General features: G+C 34.7%; 1 protein-coding gene across 11 annotated transcripts in view; it reads left to right on the forward strand.

The window, feature by feature from the left end:
- Positions 1–27,779, forward strand: part of ARB2A (ARB2 cotranscriptional regulator A) — a 413,025-nt gene that overhangs the window by 218,099 nt on the left and 167,147 nt on the right. For all 11 annotated transcript variants that reach the window (XM_077755324.1, XM_077755321.1, XM_077755314.1 and 8 more), the window contains one exon: positions 14,980–15,099. In XM_077755324.1, the coding sequence (XP_077611450.1) occupies positions 14,980–15,099 (120 nt within the window). The remainder of the gene's footprint in view (positions 1–14,979; positions 15,100–27,779) is intronic.

A 27,779-nucleotide genomic window follows, 5' to 3' on the forward strand; every position in this document is an offset into this window, starting at 1 on the left:
AGTATATAGTTCTAGTTCATTACTAGAAAGCTTTTAATAGTTGCACTGCTACAGCATGCCAGGGTTTGTCAGTGTTTCACCTACGACAGGCATTGAGGTCTTGTTGCCAGCTAACAGGTAGGCAGGTAATTCATTTCCAAAATTTCTACCATAGAGTCACCTTTTTCAGACCAGTCACTGGAACCAACTGTCAAAAATCATATTCCCTTAGAAGCAGATTGATGGGAAGATGAGCATAATGATCTAATGAGCCAGTAGGAGATTTACTGGAGATTATTCTCAGGAAAAACACCTCTAGGGAATTGAAAGAATCATAGCTAGTCCTCACAGGAAGCCAAGATAGTTCTCCCAAACTAGGGCAAAGGAGCTAGGCCCTTATTCCTCAGCACTAACCAGCCATTTGAAGCAGTTGCCTTCCAAGATGGAGGCATAATCTTGGGTATGGTGGTTCTCTTTCCCTGAAATCGATGACAGGAGAAATGTGTTTGGCTGCAAGAGCTGTCAGCCATCAACACTCAGAGCAGATGGGGGGATGAGTTCTTCAATTTCCTGGGGTCAGAGTTTGGGGTACTAGGCTGTACATTATAGTAAAACTACTACCATTACTGTATGTATTCATAAATAATGTGTTCAACTGGAAATATTGAGCAGCAAGCACAGAGGCAGTTATGTAAGGAAAGGAAAATATTGTTAATTTAAATGAAACCCCTTAGTAGCAGGTAAGCTAAACAGATACTTTGGATTGTGCTCTGACCTCAGCTTCCCTCGACATTTACAATAGCCTTTGTACAGGAAAGTCAGTGAACAATGTTGTCTTGAAATATATGGCTTTCCATAGCTGGAGCATGTAGCAGAGAAAATCAACAGAAAAATGGCTAGAAGGAATGTGCTGCTGTATATTTCCTATTTCTCAGCTTCCCATGATCTATGTCTAGCTCGTAGTTTAGTGAAAACACAATATTTTTATGACATATATTCATTGCCCTCAGCTGAAACAGCAACAGAGCATGAAAAGGAGACAAGAATCTCATCCACAAAAGCCAAATACAAATAGAAATTTAGGTCCAGGTCGTTGGGTCATTATGTCTTAGGATGATGATGAAGTGGTAGTGGGGGGTCATGATGAAGACAGTCCTCAGCATATCTGGCTCTTAAATCCCATCACTACCTCCTGATCTGGTTGCTCACTGCATCTGATGTACACCTATCATCCTGGAATCTTGCTTTACTATTTTCTTTTAAAGACTGCTTTTGTCATTTTTTTATATTATTCTATTTCCTGTAGTTCATGTCTTCATCTTTCTTAGTTTATTTCTTACTTTGAAAGAACACATCTTCCAGTTGTTTCTCTTGAAGAGAGTAATGAGATACTATTTTTTTCATCTTGTGTGTTTGACAAGGTTTTCATCTTAGATTTATATTTGATGGTATTTTGGCTGGGTATAGGATTATAAGTTGGATATTATTTTCCTTTTGGATTTTGAAGACTTTTTTTTATTTTTTATCATGCTCTTGATTCTCCTATTGCTGTTGAAAAGTCCAATATTGTTCTGAATCCTAATCATTTAGTTTTCTTTCTTGAAACTTATAGAATCTTCTCTTTATTCCTGAGTTCTAAATTTCACAGTGATATGCCTCTCTATGGATCTCATTCATCCATTATGCTGGGTATTTTGTCAGCTTTTACAGGCTGTCAGCTAGTGTTCTGAAAATGCTCTTAAATATTTTGTTGTTGATTTCTTCCCTTATGTTTTGTCTTTTTCTATCTAGAACTGTTTTGGATGATGAATCTCTTAGACTTATCATTGAACTTTGTACTTTTCTGTTTTTCTTATCTTTTGCTTCTAGGAGATTTCCTTAAGTTAATCATCTAACCCCTCTATCCAAATTTTTTTTTTCATCTCTTTTGCTTTTAATTTGAAAGAATTCTTTTTATTCTTTGGATATCTTTTCTTAATAGTACATTAGTTTTAAGTATGTAATATCTTCTGTGATCTCTCTAAAGCTAATGGCAGTGTTTTTGAAATTTTCCTCTTTCATCAAAGTCTCAGTTTCTTCCAAATTGCTTTTTTCTATTTATTCTCACCTCTATATTTTGTATTATAGGCTTTTTTCAGGTGTCTAATAATGTATGGTACTCTGTTAATGTTTATTAGTGGGAATTAAAAAGGTAATTGGAACTTCTAAGCCTATTAGTGGGGCTTATGATCTTTGAACTTCACTGTTGGCAATAAGAATAGTCTAGTTGTTGGGAATTTTCCACCATGGCACCCTTACCAATTTTTTTTTTTAGTGTTGAAATCTTATCCAGCTTTATTGAGATACAACAATTATGTAAGTTTAAGGTATGCAACATGTTGATTTTATGTGTGTATACATTGCAAAAGGATTACCACAGTGAGGTTAGTTATAAGCACATTTCATCAGCTCAGTTACTTTTGCGGGGCGGCGGGGTGGGGGTGCTCGGACAAATTTTCAAATCTACCCTTGTAGCAACTTTTAGACATATAATATAGTCTTATTAACTGTAGTCATCATACTGTTCATTACATTCCCACAACTTATTCATCTTATAACTGGGAGTTTGTACCCTCTGACCACCTTCACACATTTCCTCACCACCAGCTCCTGGCAACCATCTATTTATTCTCCTTTATGTGAGTTTGGGTTTGTTTGTTTGTTTAAGATTGCGCATAAAAGTAAGATCACACAGTATTTGTCTTTCTTCTATCTGCTTTCCTTCAGTTCCAAGGTACTTAAAAATGTGTCCCTGTGCTTTGGAGAATTTTGCATCATAAATGGAGTTGATAGTCAGCTTTTCTCATGGCCAACTTGGGATTTTACTTTCTCAGATCTGCTAAATCAGTTACCATTCCTTCTTTCTGCTCTCCATCTTCCAAAATCTCCCCCTGTTTCTTACTAAGCCTTGTGGATTTGTCTTTGTTTAAAAAAACAAAAAACAGGGATGTCTCCGTGGCTTTCTCAAAAATAAACATTTAAAAAACCTTTTCCTATACGTTTTATGGGGCTTGGAGAGTTAATGCTGTCAGATATGGATGTTTAATTTGCTGTTCTAAGCTGCAACTAGATCATAAGTATTTAGAGCAAAGGAAAGGTCAATAAGCTTTTTTAAAAAAACTGGAGAGTAACTAATTTAAACTTGCAGGCCATATGGACTCTGTCCTGAACAACTCCTGAACAACACTGTTGTTTCTGTCTTTGGTCGGCTTTATTGAGATGCAATAAATTATATTAATTTTATTAATTTTAAGTGTAGATTGGCTGTGGTTGACTAATGTATACCATTGTGTAACAATCACTACCATCACGGTAGAAAATCATTTGCATCATCCCAAAAACCTTTCTCCTGTATCCTTTGGCAGTAGGTTTTCTCCTCCCTCCCATTTTTGACCCTGCCAACTGCTAATCTACATTTTAATACTACAGTTTTGGCTTTTCTAGAATTTCCTATCAATCAAATCATATAATATGTAGTCTTTTGTGTCTAGCTGCCTTCACTTATCCTTTTTCTTTGTTGTAGATGAATAAATGGCATAAAATTAATAATAGATCTTAAGCTAGGTTCACTTTCTCATAAGGGAGCAGAAGCTATTCAAGGAAAGAAGAACATGTTTAAGTTTCAGAAAATAACCTTTTTCATATCACAGAGTCTTTTTTCATATGAACCTGGCCCACAGTACATGTTATCTGTATAAGCAACACTCTTGTCCCTTTTTCTTAAAAGCTCTTAAGCATTTGGTTCATTGCTACAAAGAGTAGTAACTTTGGCTATGGTTACGTATTGCGAAGGATATTAAATGTATTTCAATGATGCAGTATACAGTAATTGAGATTACATATATGGTGGGGGGACAGGGTGGTCAGACTACCTGGGTTTGAACTCTGGCTCTGCCTATATGCTAGCAATTTTCTAGATTAAGTTTCTTTTTCATTCTTTGCCTTTGCATCTGACCATGCGGATAATAATAGTACATACTTCATAGGATTGTTGTCTGGATTAAGTGAGTTACAATTTATAAAGTACTTAGATCTGTGCCTGCCTCAATATGTGCTTTAGAAACATTATGATTACACTATAGATTGCACTAAGAGAGGAAAGCCTAAATTTTATTAGAGTGAATAGAATCATTAGCGTTTACTTTATTGGAAATGCTTAGGGTCATAGTTTTGGAATTTAAGAATCCTTATAGCCCTGTCTGCCTTCCATTACAGGTTACCCCCATTTATTGGTAATTATGGCACAATCACAAAGCTTTTCACACCATTTCCATAAATCGTGGATTGTAATTATTTGCTTATCTGTTTTTTTACTAACTTCTTGATAGTTAACTGTTGTTTAAACTTTATATTGAAACAGACTAACAAAAAGAAAAAGAAGGGGAAAAAAGCCAGTTCTTGTCAGCCCAGTATGACTTAAAAGATAGGTAGTTCAGATACCAGGACCAGACAGGCTAGCTTGCAGTCTGGCAAATTGTATCACATTGAGCAAATCCATTACTCTCTGGAAATTGGGATAGTTAGAGCATCTATGTCATGGTGTCATTGTCACATTAAATGAGGGAGAACATATAGCCAGTTCAAGTGGTTAATGTCCTAGTCAAGATATGGTGATAGCTTGGGCTGGGGTAGTCAGAGTGGAAATTAGAAGTTTATGGATTCTAGAAACGTTTTTGGAGGATAAATTAAATTGGATAAATTGAGAGACAGGAGAAGAGGAAAATGTCAAGGATTACTTCTAGATTTTCGGCTTGAACACCTGGGTGGGGTAGAGATACCACTTAGCAAGATGAGAAAGACTGGAGGAAAACAGATAATAGGATCAGGAAACCAATTCAGATTTTGCTTTTGGACATGCTAAGCTTGAGATATGTGAAATTCAAATATCTTTGATACACTTCTGAATACTGATCCTTTTGTCAGTTATGTTCATTGTGTTCCTAGCCATTTATAATTTATTAATGTAGCCATATTGACAAGTAATGTAGCCTTGAATCTGTCTTTAAGATTGATAGCTGTCAATAATATCTTGACACCTAAAACATAGTCAAAAGTTGATAGCTTCAAGACATCTCTAACTCATAGATTCTTTTGTCCATTTTCATTATATGTAAGATTGAATGGTATGAAATTTCCACTTTTATGGTCAAAAATGTCTAATATTGGTAACTTCATATGGATCAACTTAATATTTAAAAACAAAACAAGGATGCTTCACTTTGAATGTGGTTTTATTGTATATATGCTGTACTATTAGTTTTTATCCATATATGTGTGTATATATATATATACATATATATACCCCTAGTCCTTTAATCAGTGGTAAACACAAAAACATACTTTTTAAAAAAATTTATTTCTGAGAGAGAGACAGCATGAGCAGGGGAAGGTCAGAGAGAGAGGGAGATACAGAGTCTGAAGCAGGCTTCAGGCTCTGAGCTAGCCGTCAGCACAGAGCCTATGCAGGGCTCGAACCCACGAACCGTGAGATCATGACCTGAGCCGAAGTCGACGCTTAACCGACGGAGACACCCAGGTGCCCTTAAAAAAACCATATGTTCTTAAAGATCACACATTTAAAATATGCCAAAATGAAGATAAATTTTTAATCCAAACTATTTAAATGGATTAAAATTAAAATATATCTCATGTGAAATAAAATATATTTTACACATAACTGTTTTTATGTTTGTTCCATACTAATATACAATTTATAATTTGTTCATGTACACACTTCTTAACAGAATCATCTAAAAGTTTAAAGCTAAAGCATATAAGTGCCTTGTGTGTGTCTTTCTAGGTTAGGGTCATATGGTATTTGTGTTTCATTTCTTTTAGAAAGGTAATGAACTGGCCAATTCCTAAAAATATTAATTTTCTTTCATTTTATACCTGTTGCTGGGTTGGGTGCAAGATGGTAATGTACATTTTTGCATGCTCAAAAATCCATTTGACTTGGGTTATCTGCCTCTATTTTGATTTCACATAGATACATTGTACCTAATGAAAAGTCTTAGCTTCTTAAAAGAAAGAAATTTGATTTGTAATTTTTCCATAACAAATGTATAGAAGGTATAGATTTTATATTAGTGTTCTTTCTCCAGTTGATGTCTTCCATGTAAATAGCAAATCAGTGATAGCGCTAAGGACAGCTGGGGAAGGGGCCGGAGTGTATGTATGTGTGACATATGTGGCTCAACTGAAAGTGGTGACATAGGTGTATGCTAGTTTAAAGTCAAAAATGCTAGATTTTAATATATATAATTTTCTTAGTTGTTATGCTTACCAATATAAACACAAAAAGATTTACATAAAGTAAAATAAAACAATCTTAACATTTTGATTTTAAAATTGAACATTTAAAAAACCTTCAATTTTTGAGTTTTCATTTTACTTTTCTTAAAATTAGTTATAAGTTTAAAGTATATATTATAGGAGCATTCATTTTATCATTTTGTAGCAACAGGTTAGCTGAAGAAAAATCTGTCAAATTTGGCAGTGGTTCAGAAAATATGTGAGCCTGTCACTGTAAGCAGTCTCAAAGGGTGAAATGCTTTACAGGAGCTAATTAACCTTAGAAAATAATTACACAAATATGCAAATGTTGTTTAGATAATTCCATGTGTTATCAGCTCAGGTAGTCCATCATAAATGCAGACTTTGCACTACCTCGGTAGTAGAATCTGGCATACGTGATAAGGCTTTGGTTGTGGCACCACTTCTGTAAGGCATTTAACAATTAAGGATGGCAAGAGTACATCAGGAAATTCAACCTGTACTCTGAGTGCAGCCCAATTCTGCAGTGTAAATATCCCGTGCATTCCGCCACCAGCCGACTCTAATTAATAGATTTACTTCTTTTCATGTGCTTTGTATGTTTGCATCTTGTTAAATTATCTAGCTTGAAGTTACTCAATACAAAATGAACTCTGATATGATGGAGGAACCTATAGAGCAGATTTAGTATGTTTGCATTTCTGTAATTGAAGCATATTAAGAAAGTCTTTTTCTATTGAAATCTGTTAGTTCCAAAGTATATTATTGGTAATATACACTCTCCACATTATGGTTTGTAAATAGGTAATAGTTGTGGACACAATGTGGACTGCACATTGGAAATGACACAAATTTACCTTAAAACAGCATCAACACATTTATAAAGTTGGGATTTTAGTAATGTAACATATCAGAAGTATATATTAAAAACCACTCAGTTTATTATTTCCTGTACTACCATTATTGTGCTTAACTGTTGTAGGAGGCAACAAATATTTGGCAGAAATTGTTATATCTTAAAAAGGTTGGGATCTGGCTCCTTGAAAAGTGAATAGTAAAAAGCCGTAATTTTGTGAAAGTCTTGAGATCTTACATATGAAAGGCAACTTATAGTTTCAGTATAGAACTTAGTGACTCATCAGTTACATATAACATGCAGAACTCATCTCAGGTACCCTCCTTAATACCCATTAACCATTTATCCCATCCCCTCCAGTAACCCTCACTTTGTTCTCTCTAGTTAAGAGTATGTTTCCTGATTTGCCTTTTCCCTCCACCATGTTCATCTGTTTTATTTCTTAAATGCCACATATGAATGAAATCACATGGTATTTGTCTTTCTCTGACTTACTTCACTTAGCATAATACTCTGTCGCTCCATCTATGTCTATGTCATTGCAAAAGGCAAGATTTCATTCTTTTTGAAGGTTGAGTAATACTCCATTGTATATATATAAACCACATCTTATTTATCCATTCATCCGTCAGTGGACATTTAGGCTCTTTCCATACTTGGGCTGTTGTTAATAATGCTGCTATAAACATTGGAGAGGCTATGTCCCTAGGAATCAGTATTTTTGTATCCTTTGGATAAGTACCTAATAATGCATTTGCTCGGTTGTAGGATAGTCCTATTTTTACCTTTTTGAGGAATCTCCATACTGTTGTCCAGAGTGGCTGCACCAGTTTTTATTCCCACCAACTGTGGAAGAGGGTTCCCCTTTGTCTGCATCCTCGCCAACATCTGTCATTCCTGTGTTGTTAATCTTAGCTATTCTGACAGATGTGAGGTGGTATCTCATCATGGTTTTGATTTGTGTTTACCTGATGATGAGTGATGTTAAGCATCTTTTCATGTGTCTGTTAGCTATCTGGATTTCTTCACTGAAAAATATCTATTTATGTCTTCTGCCCATTTTTTAACTGGATTATTTGTTTTTTGGGTGTTGGGTTTGATACATTCTTTATAGATTTGGGATACTAATCCCTTTATCCGGTACGTCATTTGCAAGTATGTTCTCTCATTCTGTAGATTGCCTTTTAGTTTTGTTGTTTCTTTCACTGTGCAGAAGCTTTTTATCTTGATGAAGTTCTAGTAGTTCATGTTTGCTTTTGTTTCCCTTGCCTCTGGAGACATTATCTAGTAAGAAGTTGCTACAGCCAATGTCATAGAGGTTGCTTCCTCTGTTCCTCTCTAGGATTTTGATGATTTCCCATCTCACATTTAAGTCTCTCATCCATTTTGAATTTATTTTTGTGTATGGTGTAAGAAAGTGGTCCAGTTTCATTCTTTTGCATGTGGCTTTCCAGTTCTCCCAATACCATATGTTGATAAAATAATATTTTGAATAAAACTATTTCTTAATCACATGTTACTAGTCTTTTGAAAAATGGAATTCACATAACATCATTAACTTTCTTTTAAGGATTTAGGATCACTGTTGTTCCTATCTGTTACTGTGCTTTATATGCAGTACTGCTCCCATTTTGCCCAGTTACAATAGTTCCAGAATTGCATTGTACATGCTCTTGTAATTTTTTGTGGGTTTTTTTTTTCATTTCTTTAATTACTCTCAAACTTCAGCTATCATTTCTTACTCTTAAACCTATTTGAAATAACTCTTGTAGTTTACTTCTTGTGAATGTGCAGTGGTTTCAGACCAGATATTAGAATTTTTAGATACGAATGTGTAAAACGCCTGCTCGGATGCTGATTCCCCCTAAGAAGCCAACAGTAGACATTCAGTAGAATTTCTAAATTTCTTTGCTATTCACTTGTTTTATCACAAAAGAATAATATACTTTGTAAGAATTTTCGAAAGTTTGGAAAAATATAAAGAAGCTAAATATAGAAAAATACTAATAATTCTGCCATCCATAAGTAGCTCAGCTGCTTTTCATATTTCTTATTTCTTCTGTTCTTTTTCAAGCCTTTTTATCTAGTGAAAATTATGTCACATACTAAGTAAAATGCATGTATTACTTTATAAATTCATTGAATAGCTGTATAATATTTCCTTAGATAAACTATAACTTATTTAAATGTTTTTTCTGCATTATTGGACATTTAAGCTTTATCCAAATTTTTGCTTTTATAAATGACACAGTGATGAACATCTTTAAACATCAATATTTTGCCACTCTGCAGATTCCTGAAATGGAGTTTAAGTACTCCTTTGCCTTAGTTTTGAAACAGTCTTCATAACATTTTGTCAACAATATTGTTATTTTTTAACACCGATAGCATGTTTTGTATTATAGTTTGTATCCAAAAGAGAATCAAATTGCTAATACTCTAGAAGGAAGGAGAAGTGACAATGGCAGATTAAAGAAATAGCAGGATAGAGAACTGATGAAATAATATAGGATTCAGTTTAATCTACAATGGCTAATAGTACAAGTGGCAGGTAAAGTTGGACCAATAATATTTTGTGGTAGTTTTAAACATAGGCAGGATAATCGTGTAAAAATGTGTATTTTCCATATATTTCTTGTAAGATGCTGTGGGTCAAAGATTAGCAAAATCTTTTCCCCTTCTACATGAGAATCTGATCTTCAGTTAAATTTCTAGTTCTATATCCTTGAAAGCTTGATAAGGTGTTATCTGAAGTTGGGTTTCCCAGGAAACAGATTCTGAAGATGCATGCAGTAAGTTTATTGGGAAGTTCTCTTGGAATCAACCCCCATAGGGGAGTTTGAAAAATAGAATTTGGCTGAAGAAGTTGAATCACAGTACAATCACAACAAAGACCTCATTTAACTCCACTGGTGATCTCTGGATCTGGTATGACTTTTCCGAGGTGTCTTGCCTTGAGGCAAGAGATAGAGCCTCAATAGATCCATGTCATTTTGGTCAATCATTGGGTAAAAGTTGCCTCAGAGAGGAGATTCTGGGAAGCATACCATAATAGCATCCACTGTAAGTGACCAGTTGCTAGCACACATTGCCTACAGTAGAAAATGACCCCTGATTGGTAAACTTTTTCTGGATTAAAAGGAATTATAAATATCAAATCTTTGATCTTCCCTGAAGGTATAGCTTCTGTAATTGGACATGTCCCTTGCAGACAGGGATCCTGAAAGCAATACCTATTGAGTTGTTGCAAGTGGTATTAGCTTCTGTGTGGTATAAGACTTTCAGGGCAGGGATAACTCTTGCATCTGCCCAAAGTGAGTCTGATTCCCTCACTCCCGAACTAGTATTCCATGGTCCAAAGACAGTAACTACTGGAAGGCCATCTGATCTTCTACAGGAGCTTCTGCGAAGCTCCCACTTAAAAGAAATGGCTGGTGCTACCCTGCTGGCAAACTGTGACTCCTACCCTATATCTTTTTTGGATCAGTAGATGTCCAGCGTGTCCCAGAATAGTCTTGTGTAATTGCTTAGTTGTGAGTATAGATGGCCCCCTTAACTGGGTATAGTAGACATTTTTTTTTTCAATTGGGTCTCACCTCTTAGAACATTTGGTTTTAAAATCTAAAGCTGGGGAGTCATTTGATAACCTTACACTCAAGCTAAAAATATTTAAATACTTGGGGCACGTGGATCTTGAGGTTTCTTTTCCCTACTGCTGACAGGACACTGTTAACAGTTATTGTCTCCATAAGCATGGAGGGAAAGACCCAGATATGATACTAATCTCTGAAAACTGTAGTCTTATTTGTGAATGATGGAAAGAACTGTTGGTTCTTAGCTCCTTAGCTCTCCTTTATTCATAGATGTGTCATTTGGGACCTGGTTGGCAGTTTCCCTCATATCCTATGAGTCACAAAGTTTTGCCAATTCTTCCTTTATAATGACTCATTCCATCCCTTCCTTTCTATTTATTCTATCACCCTGAGTAGTATTATAGTCTTTATTACCTCATATATGAATTGAACTGCTACTTTGGACGTGTTCTGTGCCTTTTAAGTTTTGCCTAATATGAGCTGCTTCATGAGATCCCAGACCAAATTTCATGATAGAGTTTTGCCCAGGGTTTTCAGACCACAACTCTTCCTTGACATACAGTGGAGTTCCATCTCGATAAACCCTGTTGTAAGTTGAAGATGTTGTAAATCAGAAATGCATTTAATGCACCTAAACTACTGAACATCTTAGCCTTGCCTACTTTAAACATGCTCAGAACACTCACATTTGCCTACAGCTAGGCAAAATCATCTAACACAAAGTCTATTTTATAATAAAATGTTGGATACCTCATGTAATTTATTGAATACTGTACTGAAAATGAAAAACAGAATGGTTGTGTGAGTATAGAATGGTTGTGAGTTTATTAGTTGCTGACACTTATGATCATGTCCCTGGCAGATCTTGGCGCACTGCCACTACCCAGTTCCATATTGTACAGAGTATCACTAGCCTAGGAAAAGGTCAAAATTCACAGTGCAGTTTTTACTGAAGGTGTATTGCTTTTCACACCATCAAAAAAGCATTAAGACTAACCACTGTAAGTTGATAGCTTCTGTATTAAAGTATAGTCCAAATTTTCCTGGAGCATGAATACAAAGTCCCTGGAAATAATGAGACGGAAGGCTTGAAAGATCAGTTTAGAGAAGATGTTGGCTAAGAGTTCCAGGTATTTTGTAGGCAGTCGGAACTATTCTAGTAAATGACATTTTCGGGCTGGAGAATGGTTGATCAGGGCCAGGCTTCAGGAAGATTGATCTGGCAACACAGTAAAGGGAAAAACTAGAAGAAATAAGAATAGTTGGGAATCTTGTAAGAGGACCCAAACAGGTGGGAATGGAAGGGATGGGACAGATAGGATCTCAACCGTGTAAAGGAAGAGTTGGTGACTGTAGGAAGAAAGCATGGAAGACCTCGCTGAGATCACATCATATGGATTTATAATGGACCATAGGACTAGATGTCAAGACACTCAGCCAAGAATAGAGAAAATAATACTCCTCACATGCTACTGCCTCTTTTATCTGTATGTGTTAACATCCTTATGAAATTGCAAACACATTACAGGCCAGAGTCATGGCTTACTTCTTATCATCCTTACACCTCCATTTCCAGCATGAAACCTAAAGGGACAGAGTTCATCTCCTCTGTTTTTATTCTCCCCACATAAAAGGTATGTAAGATTGTTGGTTCTGCCAACTGTCAGAAGTAGAACCTCTGTTATCTTTCTTCCTGTTTTATTTTTGTATTTCTTTCATTGTAAGATATAAATAATTAGGGTGTCCAGGTGGGTGTGTTCTCTCTGGGCAGTACCAATTTAGACCTGTTCTCTCATTCAATACCTAATGATACCTTTCTTCATTTTCAGAGATTTGTATAGTAAATTCTGTGGTCACTCTACATACATGTACAAAAAAGTGCTAAGTTTGTATTAGTCAGTTTAACTATAACTATAAAGAATACACCTGTGTAGTTACCACTCCAGTCAAGAAATGAAACACTGCCAGCCACTAGAAGTCTATTTCCTGTTAACAACTGTCTCTTTTCTTTAGAGTTAACGACTGTGCTGATTTTTATGATAACCATTTTCTACTTTTTAAACTAGTGAAAGCTAAATTATAAAGCTAAAAATGCCCTACATATATTTCTTTCCAATTATTATTATTTTATTTATTTTATTACATACATTAAAAGTGGGTAATTTCATGTGCATATTACCAGTAGATAACTTTGAAAGCATATTTGTATTTTAGTATATGACTAAAGGTAATAAGCAGTCATCCTGAAACACTGTGTTGTGTTTTCATTATTTATTTCTTACACTAAGATTCAATGAACAAGACATAGCTCTTGGCTTCAAGACTTTGATAATCTAACAAGCAATTACAGTACAAATTATTCAGTGCAATAATGGCAGCATGCACAAGATACTGTTGTAGGACATTACCTAGTCTTGGGGGTGATCAGGAAGACTTTTGAAAGAAGGTAATGTCTTGTTTTATTTTGAAAAACAGAAATTATGCAGGTGAAGATGGTGGGTGAAGTGACAGTGGAGCACAGGAGTTACTTTCCAAACAAAGGATATAGCCTAAAGAAAACAAAGTTTGGCACAGTTAGGAAACTGTTCCCTGAAATTGAAACACAGACAGTATTCTTTATGGTCTCTCACTGGGGGGAAAGGATGTCTTTTGGTCACCTTATATTGCAGAGCGGTAGTAAGAGATGCAGTTGAAGGCAGAAGCAGATTATGAGAGGTCTTAAATGTCTAACAGAGTTTGAATTTATTTGATCCTGAGGGCAATGAATCAGTTTTGAAGGATCTGTAAGCAGAGTAAGTAACATGGCAACATGTTCATATTTGCGTTTTTAAAAGGTTATTCTTACTTTTAAATTAGAGCATTTAAATAGGCAATCCTAAAAACAGTAAATATGGACTGGGGGCCATTGCAGTCATCCACTTGTGAAATGATGGTGGTTTGAGCTAAGCCAGAGGAAATGAGAAACGAGAGGAGTGGATGCATTTCAGATACAGCTGGAGACAAAAATCAGTGAGATTTTAATGATTTTTATGTGTAGAGTTTGAGCGAGAGAGAAAAGATGCTCAGATTTTGTCTGGAGGTGGGGAGCAAAGACAATGACACAGGTTTGTAGAGGGAATGTCTAGTGCAGTGTTGAATTGGTTGAATTTGAAGTATCTGTAGCACATCCAAAAGGAAAAGACCATCAAGCACTTGGATATATGGGTTTGGAGCTTTGAAGAGAAATTTAGGTCACAGACAGACACCAGGGAACAATAGCTTCTAGATGCCAAGGAAAGTCATATTGTGGACCTTAATATGATAGTATAAAATTTCTAAGCTGGAAAATGTGAATAAATTGCGTTCATTGCCTAGTATCAGGACAGTTTTAGGGAATTAGTCTTTGGAGTTAAAGCTTCGAACAGTTATTTGTACAAAACACTTTCATGATTTGCTTTAGTTTTTATCAGTTTGTATTTGGATCAGTATTATTTAGCTCTTTGGGTTTTTTTTTCTTTTTTCGCATTATCCAGGTTAAGCTTTAATCGCAACCTGTATCAACTAACAAAATAAATACAACAAAATGAAATTATTATAGAACTTTTGAAATTAAAGCAATATGCATATACTAGGGTTTAGCAAGTTAGGAGAAATATAGAAGTCTCTGGGTTTTTATGTTTAGATTTCTCCCAGTTCTAGAAATAAAATATGTATGGAAAGCATTTTTGTTAAAAAGAGTATTTTTAAATAATTTAAATAGAGGATACTTGTTAGTAATTTTCTGCTTATTTTAGCTTGTAGAGATACTTAAAATTTTATAAATTAAAAAATCGGATTTATGTATAGCAGAAATATTTTCACATGTAATTGTAGAAACGTAACTGAATTTTTTTAATGTTAACACTCTTCTACCGTAAGAATACTGTAACTTTCTGCTATGTAATTCTAAAGTATATATAAGTATAATTTAATATCTCAGATATATCCAGAATGTAATTTCCCCTCAAAATATGGTTGTTTTAAATATTTTGTTTCTGAAGATTATGGTAGCAATTAAGCTTAGCAGTAATTACTAGTATTTTAATACTTTATCCTATAATATGAATTTTCAGTGCTATTTCTTTTGTATTGATAATTATTTTCAGTGAGCTATAACCATATTATTTCTTGGTCTGTGTAGGCAAGAATATAATTTAATTTTTGATTACTATGATAATAGATACAGTGCATAATATAGGACATTTGTTTTCTTTATAGGAAAATGGTTCTCCTGAAGAACATGCAGTCTATGTGTGGGACCATTTCATAGCCCAATCTGCAGCTGAGAATGTGTTTTTTGTTGCTCACAGCTATGGAGGACTTGCTTTTGTTGAACTGGTAAGTGCACATTTAACTCTGTTTTTAATTCCCAGTCTTCACAGGCTTATCCCCCGAGGTCACTTCTAATTGATATCATTACTTTGAATTACTTTATAGAGGATGAAAACAAAGTACTTTGAGTAATTTTATAATGTTTAAAAAACATATACTTATTTATTTTATTATGGCAGAGCTTTTCAGTGCTAACCAAAAGGCTTTTTGCCTATTCCTTATTTACATGTAACTTCTTAATTTCTATATTAAAGACCATTTTCCTACGTTTTGTGACACTTCTGTTTCCTGTTTTATGTGTACATGATTGAGGATTATGTTATGTGTAAACTGTTTAAAATGTAAAGAGACATTGAATATTTGAGAATATTTTGTTTAACTTTTATCTCTAACAACTTAGTACTTGATACTTGGTAAGAATTCATATAGTTAGTATTAAAACCACCAGAAACATTACATTAATCTGCTAACTGAAATTTATGGTCTGGCCACAAAAATCTTTACATTTTAAAGTAATCTGTTGGAGTTTTGATACCTTATAGGAAAAATTATCAAGATTTAAATTTTTTTTATCGTTGGCAGTGTTATAAGTACCACACCTAATGCCAATGTGAATAGTTAAAGGGATATATTTAATACCAAAAATGTACTAATGAAGAATTTGTGCCTCCATGTCCATAAACCTCATGTTACAGGAGGTACCAGTGCTCCTGTAATAAAGTGATTCATTTGGTAACAGTGCATGTGATCATTTTAAATCCAAATAGCCTAACGTGGACATCAAAAGCAGGCACAGCATTGGCTGTCTAACTTTTATGTTTCTAAATTTTGGTATGCTTTTCTCTTTGTTGTGGAAATTAAATATATTTTCATGGCCTTTTCAACCTCCCCACACCTTATTGCTTATCCACATGATTTAGATATAAAACTGGTGGTGACACCTGGGAATACTTTAACTGACCTAAATTTTCAAATGCTTATGCTCTTTTAAGGTCAGTAAATAAGTTAAATCTCTTATTTATTAAATTGATTTCACTTTTTAGGAATTATTTTCAAGTACTTTTAATTCTGCTATATTTATTTATGTTAATATGTAATGGATATTTGACAATAGTTCTTTATCATAGTAGTATGAGGATGTTGTCTTTCAAACAGTTGTCTGTAGACCCTACAGATAGAGATCTAATACACACACACACACACACACACACGCCTATACCTATAGTGTACACATATGTACCCTAGGTTTTCTTTGTAAGCCATTAAATTACTTAACACACGAAATTTCATTGACTTGTAGAATACCTTAAAATATATTTGAAGCCTGCAAGACTAACCAAAGTCCAGATTACTGTAAAACATAAATTCCCATTTAGTACTCTAAGACAGTTTAAAAAAAAAAATAAAACCTTCGATACATCAAATTTAGAATTTAAGTGAATACTGGACAGTTCTCAAAATGAACTTAAGGTGCCAGAGTAACAGATGACCAGTGTGTCAGTCCTATTTTGCCTATCCTTCTTGTCACACACTGGTGGATATTTCTCCACTTTTGTTCCACTTTAATATAAAGCACACAGATGTTTCAGAACAAGACTTGACTTCTGACCTTGAGGCTATTAGGGTCAGGGTCCTCAGGGCCTGTGAAATTATCACAAGCTGAGCTAAAGTTTTTCTCCATCACAGGAAGTAACCAGTAAGTAAGAAGTTAAAAAGGAGCTTTGTCAGAGAGACAAGATGGTCTCAGTGAGGGTCAGCTTCTGTAGTCTGCTATCTCTGCAGGAGGTGCATGCATGGGAGGAGGAATATAATATAACCACTGGCACATCACATTATCTGTCAGGCAACACCAGGGCTGAGAAGTCTATTTAATGTAATGTACCTTGTTTAGGTTTTAAAATATTAATAGTGATCATCTCAACTGAATAACATTTGCTACTTTTTGTGAAGTAACTTTGATGAGGGGATGTAATAGGGGCGTACACATGGTGGCAACCGCAGAAGTGGTTTCTGACCTAATAAAATACATTCCACTAAGCAAATAACAACAACAAACACCGCTGATGAGTTTTACAGAAATTTTTGACAAAGCTGGATGAATATATTTAAGGCCATTATGTTTCTACTTAATTTCAAAAAGACTTTTAAAAGACAACATTGTTAAAGAAACAACAGAAAACACTGAAATATTTTTAAACCTTTGCTTGTTGCTGAAAGCTGAATAATATTATTTCCTATTCTCCCTGATATTCTTAGGGGGGAAATCATAGTGTTTTGAAATGTTGACAAATATTTATTCTCTTGGGGTTTTTCAACATTAGTATATAAAATTGTTTTACAAAGATTCAGAATTTTACTATCAACTTTACAAGACAGTGAATTGTGAAAATTGTTTTAGAATTCTGTCTCAGTAGTACTTTATACACATCAGACATTAAATCTTTTGGATTTCAGTAAAGTTTAACTTTTTTTTGAATTGTCATAAAATTTCACTCCTGTTTAAAGGCTCTCCACACGTCCTTCCTCTCTCTCTCTCTATCTCTTTCTACACCCCCCCGCCCTTCTTTTTAGAATAGTTCTAGTTTGGAACATCATGTGGGAATGCATGGAGGTTTTCTACCATTCTCATATTTTAAGATATATCTTGCCATTAAATTAAAATAAAACTGTGTACAATTGTTTAAAATTAAATGTGCTGCTAATAGATACCTGAAAATAAATGACTTTAACGTTTAGACCACAAAATATTTGTAGAACTTTCACATTTTGCGAACTGTTGTTTTTGAAAACTGAGAACATTTCTGATTATGTCCCATCCTAAAGTGTTGAATTTCTCCTGAAAAATACATTATAAATTAAGAAATTTATTTTCAAAAGCAATACTCATGTTATGGTAATAAATCTTGGAACTTGATCAGATTTAACACCATAAAAATCAGTATACAGTTTACTAAAATAATAAGAAAGGTAATATTAAAAATATCCTTTTCACTGCATTTATAATCACCATATGATATCAACTCAAACTCTGATTCTCTAATCTTTGTGATCCATGTAGAAATAGATATTGATAAGACAGTTCTGGTAGCGATTCCAGCATTCACTCATTAAAGACAAAAGAGAAGAACTATTTATTTTATGCATTAGTAATGAATTTTTAAAGTAACATACTTGCCCTGTGTTTTCTTTTCTTTGCATTTAAAATAGCGCCAATATATAGAGTTACAGTTATTAAACCATCATTTACAAAGTCTTAAACTTCTTTTTTTTTTTTTTTTTTTTTTTAGAAATTCTGTTTTATACATGATAGAGTGAGTAGTCATAACCAGAATGCATTTACCAAATTCATTCGGAAGGGCATCTAGAAAGAATGCAGCTTACTTTTGTTTTATATTAGTTGTTAAAAATTCAACCTCATTTGTTGGAAACTGTCATGAAAAAACAACATAGTTTTAAGCTTTTTATCATCTCTTTCAGTAGCCACTTTGATGAAGTGATTCTATTGCTTACATTGTTGGTCATTTCAAAGTGCTTTGGTCTTGTCTTTCTTTCTGGCTGATAGTTTGACAAATCAAGGAACCTTAAAATTTTCTTTTATTTGGAAATAGGTTAGCTTTCCTTGTCAATGCCCAGTTTCCAGTCTCAGCTCACCTTACCTTCCGTGTTTGCAGTGCTCGATAAATCAGTTTGCATTCAGATTTCTTTCTTTAATCAAAGTGTGAGTGTTGATATTCTTTTATAAAACACATTAAACAGTTTTAACCAATATATTTCATTAGTTTATTGAACCATCTTAGCTGATATAAAATTATTATTTTTCTTACGACTTTTATTTCCTTCTCCATATTATTAGTGATATGTTCACAACCATCACTTAAAATGTGTGAAAACGGCTCCTTTTGAAAGTGTATCTCTGCCCACTTTTGATTTTAGTTTCTCCATGCTTGTCAGCACTTGATTGGCACCTCACTTGCATGTGAATTAAGGACTGAAGGGAAAGCTATTTCCCTTCCATTGTTCCTTGCTGGGCTCCCTAGCCTTCAGGCAGCCTAAGCTGACCTTCAGCAGCTGATAGAGGACTAGTTTTTGGACTTAGCTGTGTGAGGACACCCAAGCTCAGTCTACTCTGAGTCAATCTTTTAAAATCCCCTGGAGCACGATTTGGACTGATGCTGAAGAGAAAATGGAACGGGACTAAAAGTGCTCATTTGTACCTTTAGAGACATCAGCTAACTATGACCTTAAAGAAGCATCAGTTACATTTTGTTTAGAAAGAACAAAGTAAACTAGATATTGGGAGTATATCTGTGTCCTAGCATATAGATACTGATAGTAGTGTGGTCAGTGGGAATAGCTAAAAGTTGGGCTACTGGGAATCAAGAATTGAGGAGAGGTAGGAAAAAGTAAGGGGCATGTTAGTATCAAAATAATTCAGGCCAAAGCCGCTTCTTACAAACCTGGTTTAAAATTTAGTAAAAATAAGTTGCCATTTGTAATATAGTTTGAATTTCTGATTTGGTTGCCTCCGTGATGCAAACAGCATGTTAATGTATGGGATGATTACAATTGTTGTATGGAATGCTATCTTAATTTTTTACTTATTTTATAGGAAGACAGTTTAGTTTCTCTGACTATTCTGTAGCCTCCTTAAAGAGAGGAACCAGAGCTTGTATTATTTTTGTCTTCTCTATTCAGTTGTATTTTATGCCTTGCATATAGTGTATATATTATCTTTTGATTGTTGGTAACACTAATTTTAGGAGTTAGTTGCAAGAATACAAGTGAGATCCAAAGAATGGGCTTTCCTCATAAAGAAGCAGTGGGAGTGGGAATGGTAAAGCAGAAGCACACATTCAAGATGTTAAGGAGACAGATTCTCCATGACTTAGTGATAATGGATCCAGGATGCTGAATGAGAAGAGAAAGGGAGAAAGGGTATAGTATATCCTTTGCCCATACACACCTACAGAAGCATAGCAAAGTGTATGTAAAAGGAATCCAAGCACAACAGATCAAGAATAATAAACAGTGATTATGCAGATATGTAGGTATTTGGGTGAAAAGTTTGCACATACTGAGCGGTTAATAATTGTTATTAATTTTTAAAAATAATAATTGTGGTTAATAATAAATGATTTATTGAGATATCAAGTCAGAGTTTTATTTTTAATATTTATTTATTTTTGAGAGAGAGAAAGAATGAGCATGGCAGAGGGAGAGAGAGAAGGAGACAGAGAATTGGAAGCAGGCTCCAGGCCCTGAGCTGTCAGCACAGAGCCCGACATGGGCCTTGACCTCACAGACAGGGAGATCATGACCTGGCTGAAGTCAGATGCTTAACCGACTGAGCCACTCAGGTGCCCCATCAAGTCAGAATTTTAAAAAGGAAAGGAGAAGGGTACCTGGTTAGCTTAGTCAGTTAAGCATCCAACTTCGGCTCAGGTCATGATCACGCAGTTTGTGGGTTCAGGTCCCACATCGGACTCTGTGTTGACAGCCCAGAGCCTGGAACCTGCTTCAGACTCATTCATTCATTCATTCATTCATTCATTCTCTCTCTCTATCTCCCTCCCTCCCTCTCTCTTTCTCCTCCTTCTCCTCCTCTTCCTCAAAAATAAACATTTGACAATTAGAATAAATAAATAAATGATAAAAACAATAAAAAGGAAAGGAGTGTGTGATATATACAGATGTGATTTGTTAATAAACTCCACAGGAGTTACCTGTGTATTAGGGTTTGATTTTTTTAACTTTTACTCAAATAATCTTTAATAAATATTAGGAGGACCCTGTTTGAAAGAATGACTCAGATTGTTCATTTTTATGTTAACTTCTCTCCTTTTGTCCCATATCTAACCAGCCAACACATTTTATCTGGTATTTTCCTCCCAAATATTGATCATGTCTTTTCTCCTCTGTTAATTTCATCATTTCACAACTATGTCACTGCACTCCTCTACCCATTTCCTACTGGCTGTCTTTACTCCTTATTTCATGCTGAATACCACACCATAGATCATATAATTTAAATACCTCTTTTACCCTGCCATTCCAGAATCACACCGGGTACAGTTATCTACTGCATCATGTCTCCTCTCTATAACTTTAAGACCCTCTGTGTAATCTGATTCTGTCTTTCTAACTATATTTTTCCTCAAACAAACTTTCAGGTCTATTCTAATTTCCTTATTGCCATTGCTCCATCTCACTATACCTCCACCCCTGGCCTCCAAGCCCAGGGTATTAGGAGAACACAAAACTCAGAAGATGACCTGAGTTTGAATCCTAGTTTCTGATACCTACAAATTATGATAACTTGGGTCAAATCCCTACTGTGTGTCCTCCTCTATAATTCCTGGTTTTTAGGAATTAAATCAGTGTTAGTTGAGTATGAGTCTAAATGCCCACAAGATATATTCATTTTCATTTTTGCTAATGCCATTTCCCCTTCCCAAATGAAAGAATTTCCCTCCTTACTAGATTTTTCACTAAGTATTCTCACTTAACTCCCCATTTTTCTGTAGTATTTATGTATTTCACAAGTGAAAACTTCAGTTTTGTTTTACTAATTAGTTTTGTTTTTATCTCCGAATCTTATCTTGCCCAAGTTATCTAGAATAACTGCTCTTGTCCCACCACCCCTCCCCAAGTTTGGAAACAATATATATTACAGTAACATGAGTAGTGTTAACTATCTGCAAAGTGCAAAGTTAGTTGATATATATATACAGTGTGAGCATTAGCAGTAACTTTTTTACTAATTAAACTTAATCATTCTTTGTACCCTCCTTTGGAATATTGACTAATTTGGGAATTCTGCCTAGCCCATTCTTACACTTCAAACAGTATTACCCTTTTTGTTCCCAATGTTAGTCTCTTGTAGTCCTTTCTCTACTGGTATCCTTTATACTGACTGAAAAGATTTCTTCTCTTGACTCACTCTTCAAAGTATAGTCTTCTTAATCAAAGAAGAAACTAAGTTATAACTATGTTCCTATCATGTTATGTAGCAATGCATGGACCAAGTCTTGGAAACTTTGCATTTCATCCCCAGTCATGAGTTTAATATTACCTTTTGCTTAATAATTAGCTTACCTTTGCTTATTTCCGTTTTATTAACTTTAAAAAAATGAGATGTAATTAACATATATTTATTGAGATATAACTAAGATTTATTAAGCTTTCTTGAGATATATTCATAGACCACAAACTTCATTTTTTGTCTTTTTTTTTTTTTTATTTCTGAGAGAGAGAGACAGCATGAGCAGGGGAAGGTTAGAGAGAGAGGGAGATACAGAGTCTGAAACAGGCCTCAGGCTCTGAGCTGTCAGCACAGAGCCCGACATGGGGCTTGAACCCACGAACTGTGAGATCACGACCTGAGCCGAAGTTAGACGCTTAACCGACTGAGCCACCCAGGCATCCCCTTCATTTTTTAAAAGTATGCAAACCAGTGGTCTTTAGTGTATTCCCAGAATTGTACAAACATCAGTACTAATGTTAGGACATTTTCATCATCACAAAAGAAACTCGATACCCATCAGCCAGCCCTCTCCACATTTTCAGTCCCACCAGCAATATATGAGAGTTCCAGTTTCTCTGCAACCAACGCTTGTTATTATTTGTCTTTATTATTTTTGCTACTCTAGTAGGGGTGAACCAGTATCTCATTGTGGTTTTTATTTGCACTTCTCTAATGACTAATGATTTTAAAAATCTTTTCATGTGCTTGTTGGTCATTTGTGTATTTTCTTTAAAGTAATGTCTATATAAGTTTTTTGTCCATTTTTTTGTGTTGTCATTGTATTGTTGAGTTGTAAGAGTTCTCTTTATATTCTGATACAAGCCCCTTATCAGATAAATGATTTGCAAATACTTTCTCCCATTCGTTGGATTCTCTTTTCACTTTCTTGATTATGTCCTTTGAATTACAGACATTTTTGGATTTGATGAAGGAGAATTTATCTAGTTTTTGTTTTTGCCACTTGATTTCATTTTTGTACATTGTGTGAAGTGTGGTACAATTCTTTTAAATACGGATATTCAGTTGTATCCGCACCATTTGTTGAAAAGACTGGCCTTGACCCTTTGATGTGTCTTAGCACCTTTGACTATAAATATATAAGAGTTTGCTTCTGGATTCTTAGTCCCATTTCACTGATATATGTGTCACTCCTTAGACCATCACCACACTGACTTGATTATCGTAGCTTTGTACAAAGTGAGCTTTGAAGTTGAGAAGTGCAGATTCTCTAACTTTGTTCTTTTTGAAGATTGTTTTGGCTATTCTAGGTCTCTTGCTTTTCCATTTGTGTTTTAGGATAAATTTCTGCAAGAAAGAGAACTAAATTTTTATTGGGATTAGATTTCTACATCAATTTGGGGAGTAAGGCCATCTTAATAATGTCTTCCATTCCATGAACATAGGCTTTCTTTCCGTTTATTTAGATCTTTTTTCAGAATGTTTTATTGCTTTGAGTATACAAGTCTTACACTTCTCTTGTTAAATTTATTCTTCAGTATTTTATTCTTTTTGATGGTATTATAACTGAAATTATTTCTTAATTTCACTTTCAGATTGTTGACTGTTAGTGTAAAAATACATTTTTTGTGTATTGGTCTTGTATCCTACAACTTGGCTGCACTCATTTATTTGTTCTTGTATGTGTGTGTATGTGTGTGTCTGTGTGTGTGTGTGTCTGTGTGTGAATTTCTTATGATTTTCTTTGTTCAACAACATACAATATTGAATGAAAGTAATTTTACTTCTTTTCTGATCCTTTTGTTCCTGGTCTTAACAGAAAAGCATTCATTATTTCACCATTAAGTATGTTGTTACTTGTGATTATTTCCATTCTTGGTAATCATTTCCACCAAGGACCTGTGTGCTTCTTCATGTTTATATCCCTCATTCACACCGAGATCAGGTTGTTTAAACGGCTGAAATGGAGAAAATTTTAACTAATCTTTTTTTAATGTTTATTTATTTTTGAGAGAGAGAGAGAGAGAGAGAGCACATGCACAAGTAGACAAGGAGCAGATAGAGAGTGGGAGACAGAATATAAAGTAGGCTCCAGGCTCTGAACTGTCAGCGCAGATCCCAGCATGGGGCTCAAACTCACAAACAGTGAGGTCATGACCTGAGCCAAGCTCGGACACTTAACCAACTGAGCCACCCAGGCACCCCTCACTAATCTTTCATAAGAATCTTTTTGTAGAATAAAGGATCCATATTACTGCATTAGAGTTACCCTTTGAGAAGGCTTTTCACTGTCCACATAAATGTGCTGCACCCAGGTCTTATTGCCTTGTGATTGTGCAGCTATACGATTGAACACTGTATCTGTTGATTCAACAAAGACTGCCAGGAACCTGGTAAAATTAGCACAGTAGAGGTGCCTGAATGGCTCAGTGAAGCATTAAGTGGCTTGGTTAAGCAGCTTGGTTAACTCTTGATTTCGGCTCAAGTCATGATCTCACAGTTCATGGGATCAAGTCTCACATTGGGCTCTGCTCTGACAGCATGAAGCCTGCTTGGGATTCTCTCTCTTCCTCTCTCTGCCTCTCCCCCACTCCTGCTCTCTCTGTCTCTGTCTCTATCTCTCTCTATCTCTCTCAAAATAAGTAAATATGTTTTAAAAATGAATACAGTAACATATTATGGAAAACCCAGAGAAATTGATATATTACTTCATTTTCCATTAGTGCTATGAAAGATCATAATGAGAGATTTTGCATCTTACTGCGGGTATGAGAGCATGATTGACTGTTGTAAACTTTTTATAAGAGTGATTGTAGAAAAACACATCTCAGTTAGGAAAGAAGCTATTTTATTATTCTTATAACATTATGATAATCACTGAATGTAAGCACTCGAATAAGAATCCCAACCACAGTGACACCTCTGATTTGATACCACAAATTGAAAAGCACTCTTACAGGACAAAAATTTTGCAGTCAGAACCATTTAACTTGTATCTTAGAAGTTGCACTTCAATCCTTATTAAGTAATTTGCTCAGATTAACTCAGGGAAGCCAAGTAGACCCAGACTCAAAAGCATACTAGATCCATGTTAGGATACAACTTGAGAGAATGAAGATAGAAGCTAGAACTGGGCAAAGATCTTACTACAAGAGTTCAGGATGTGTTTAGTAAGAGCTAATTCAGCTGGAGAGATGGCTTTGGAAGGAATAGTAGGTGAACCATCACTAGGTAAGCATCAGTAGATCATGGTGAACTCAGATGTAAAAATAGGTATAATCTGGTTGCAAGGAACAGACAAGGCATTGGGTGATAAGTGAGTAAATAGAACGTAGTCACTGGATCTAAGAGTACCTCTTTTTCCCAACCATAGTCCCACATCATACATTATAGGGAAGGAGAAGGAAAACAAGACAAAACAAAACAAAACAGCACTGGGAAGAGGATAAACAAGGCAAGGTTTAAAGCTTCAGGCATTGGCTAGAGGTTTAGAAATGGATTCTTTCCTGATAAAGAAAGAGATTATAGCAGTACGCAAAAACATCAGAAGGATTATAAAATGACGAGTCAAGGCAGAATTCCAATTTAATAGGCTTAGGTCAGAATAGGATACAATAGAATACTATCATCTAAGGTCATTTAGATAGTCAGGCCCTATCCTTGGTATACTGATTATCAGGTTCCTAAGTCAATAAAGAAGACAAAGTTGGAAGAGCTATCATTTTTCCTGTTCTCATGGCTCTGAAATGATCACACTATGGGTATAAAACTTTCTATGCCCAGAGAAGCAAAGTGATATTATTCTAAGCTGATTTGACCTTAATTTTTAGAGTTGGAGACTTTTAACCCCTATACATATGTCAGTTCTCTCTCTCCTCATCTTTTTTTTTTGTTACTGGTTTTCACCATTTTTCAATAAATAGATTTAGATCACAGTAAAGCCACCTAGACCACTTAAGTTTGACTTTATAGAAATTACTTCTTGGGATTGAATATTCTGTCCTCAAAACAAAAATGATTTAGAAAACTATTGAAAATACTAATTCATTTTTTCATTTGAATATCCTACTCTGTAAATACTGGGAAAACAGATTAGATTACATGGTCCCTAGCCTCAAGAACGTGGAAGTCTAAGTAGGAAGTGCATTTAAACAAACAGTAATATATAGTGTGATGCCTGTGAAGCGATGTTATAGCCAAGATGTTAACTCCCCCAATATAAAGATCCATAATGTAAATTTGTCTTAGGTAAATTTGGGAAGAATTGTTTCTGTTAGTAAATTCTGTAGGCTCTTTTTATCAGAAACTAAAAACTCTGTAATCCATTTTTATCCTTGTATCCTATAAACCAGAGCTAAGGCTAGTTTTTCATTTCATTAATTATTCTCACCCTTAACCTTTTATTCAGTGTCTTAATTCATAGATGTTTTGCTTTAAGTCATCTCAGAGTCAATGGCAAAGAATAAATAACAAATTCATTATTTTCTCTGGTTCCTACTATTTTGCAAGCCTGCAGAACCTATAATAAGTATATACTCAGAAAGTAGTGTTTGATCTTGTATTCATATAGAGATAAGTTATTAATATTATAGATCTCACTTGGTCCTTTGTTGAGTCAGATGAAGAAAATAAGATCTAGGCATTCATATAGAGCTATAAGATAGAGCAAAGCAGGGTGGATGAGAGAACAAAGTTTATTGCTTAAGATGTAAAACAGGACATTTAGAATCAGTACGTGTGAGTGTGCAGGAGGTATAGCCTGTGACCCTGAAATTTTGGACACGTGGAAGGACCATTAATGGAAATTGGTCAGTGAATGAAGAAAAATGACTAGGAAGATATTGAAATCTCTACTCAAGGGAAGTAGCCAAACTTGACCCTAACCCCAAAACTAGTTATGTTTTCTCTGATTAAATTGGGTAAGTTATATCTCATATCCTGTAGGAAAAAAAAAAAATCCCTATTTAAATATGTATTAGTATATTCAGATTTCTTCTTAGTTTTCCATGTCTTATTTGAATTTTTCTCATAAAGGAGTTTATTAAAGAGCATAAGAATACAGTAAAAATTGCTATTTAATATATCAGTGACAATTTTATAATTGAGTTGAATGATTAAAAACTGTTCTAATTTTTAATATACCTAGTTTATGCCTAATATCCATAAATCTTGACATCTAATTTTTAACATCTTATCTCCAAATTTCTTTACTACATTAATCAGACATTCGGATTAGAAGAAAAAAATTGACATTTACCTTTGTAAAGAAGAGGCACTGGTCAGAAAGATAAAGCCCCTTAACTTCCTCCTATCGTAGAAATTCCCTATCTTTACTTTTTTCCAGTTACAAGACATCAAGGAATGCTTTACAGTTATAAATGTTGATTTTCTATAAAAAAAAAATGTAGTGGCCTGTCTACTAATGACAAAGAAACCTTGACTTTCTCTAGAAAATGGTGCCCTGTGAACAATTGTTTTAAAATGGCATGAAATCACTAGTCCCAGTGCATCGCCTTTGATGTATTACTGCTCAGTATACTTCAGAAAAAATTCCTAATTTCAATATCATTAGTAGTTTAATAATAGTGTTTACCTTTGTTACAGGCTGTGCCTTACATTTTCAGTGTTTCAATCCATTTTGCATTTTTTGTTATCTATCTGAATATTAGACATATTTATATTATATCCAAATATTTAAATGTGT

This window comes from Crocuta crocuta, unplaced genomic scaffold (assembly GCF_008692635.1).
Source record: "Crocuta crocuta isolate KB4526 unplaced genomic scaffold, BGI_CrCroc_1.0 scaffold42, whole genome shotgun sequence".
In the NCBI taxonomy this organism is placed as follows: Eukaryota; Metazoa; Chordata; class Mammalia; order Carnivora; family Hyaenidae; genus Crocuta; species Crocuta crocuta.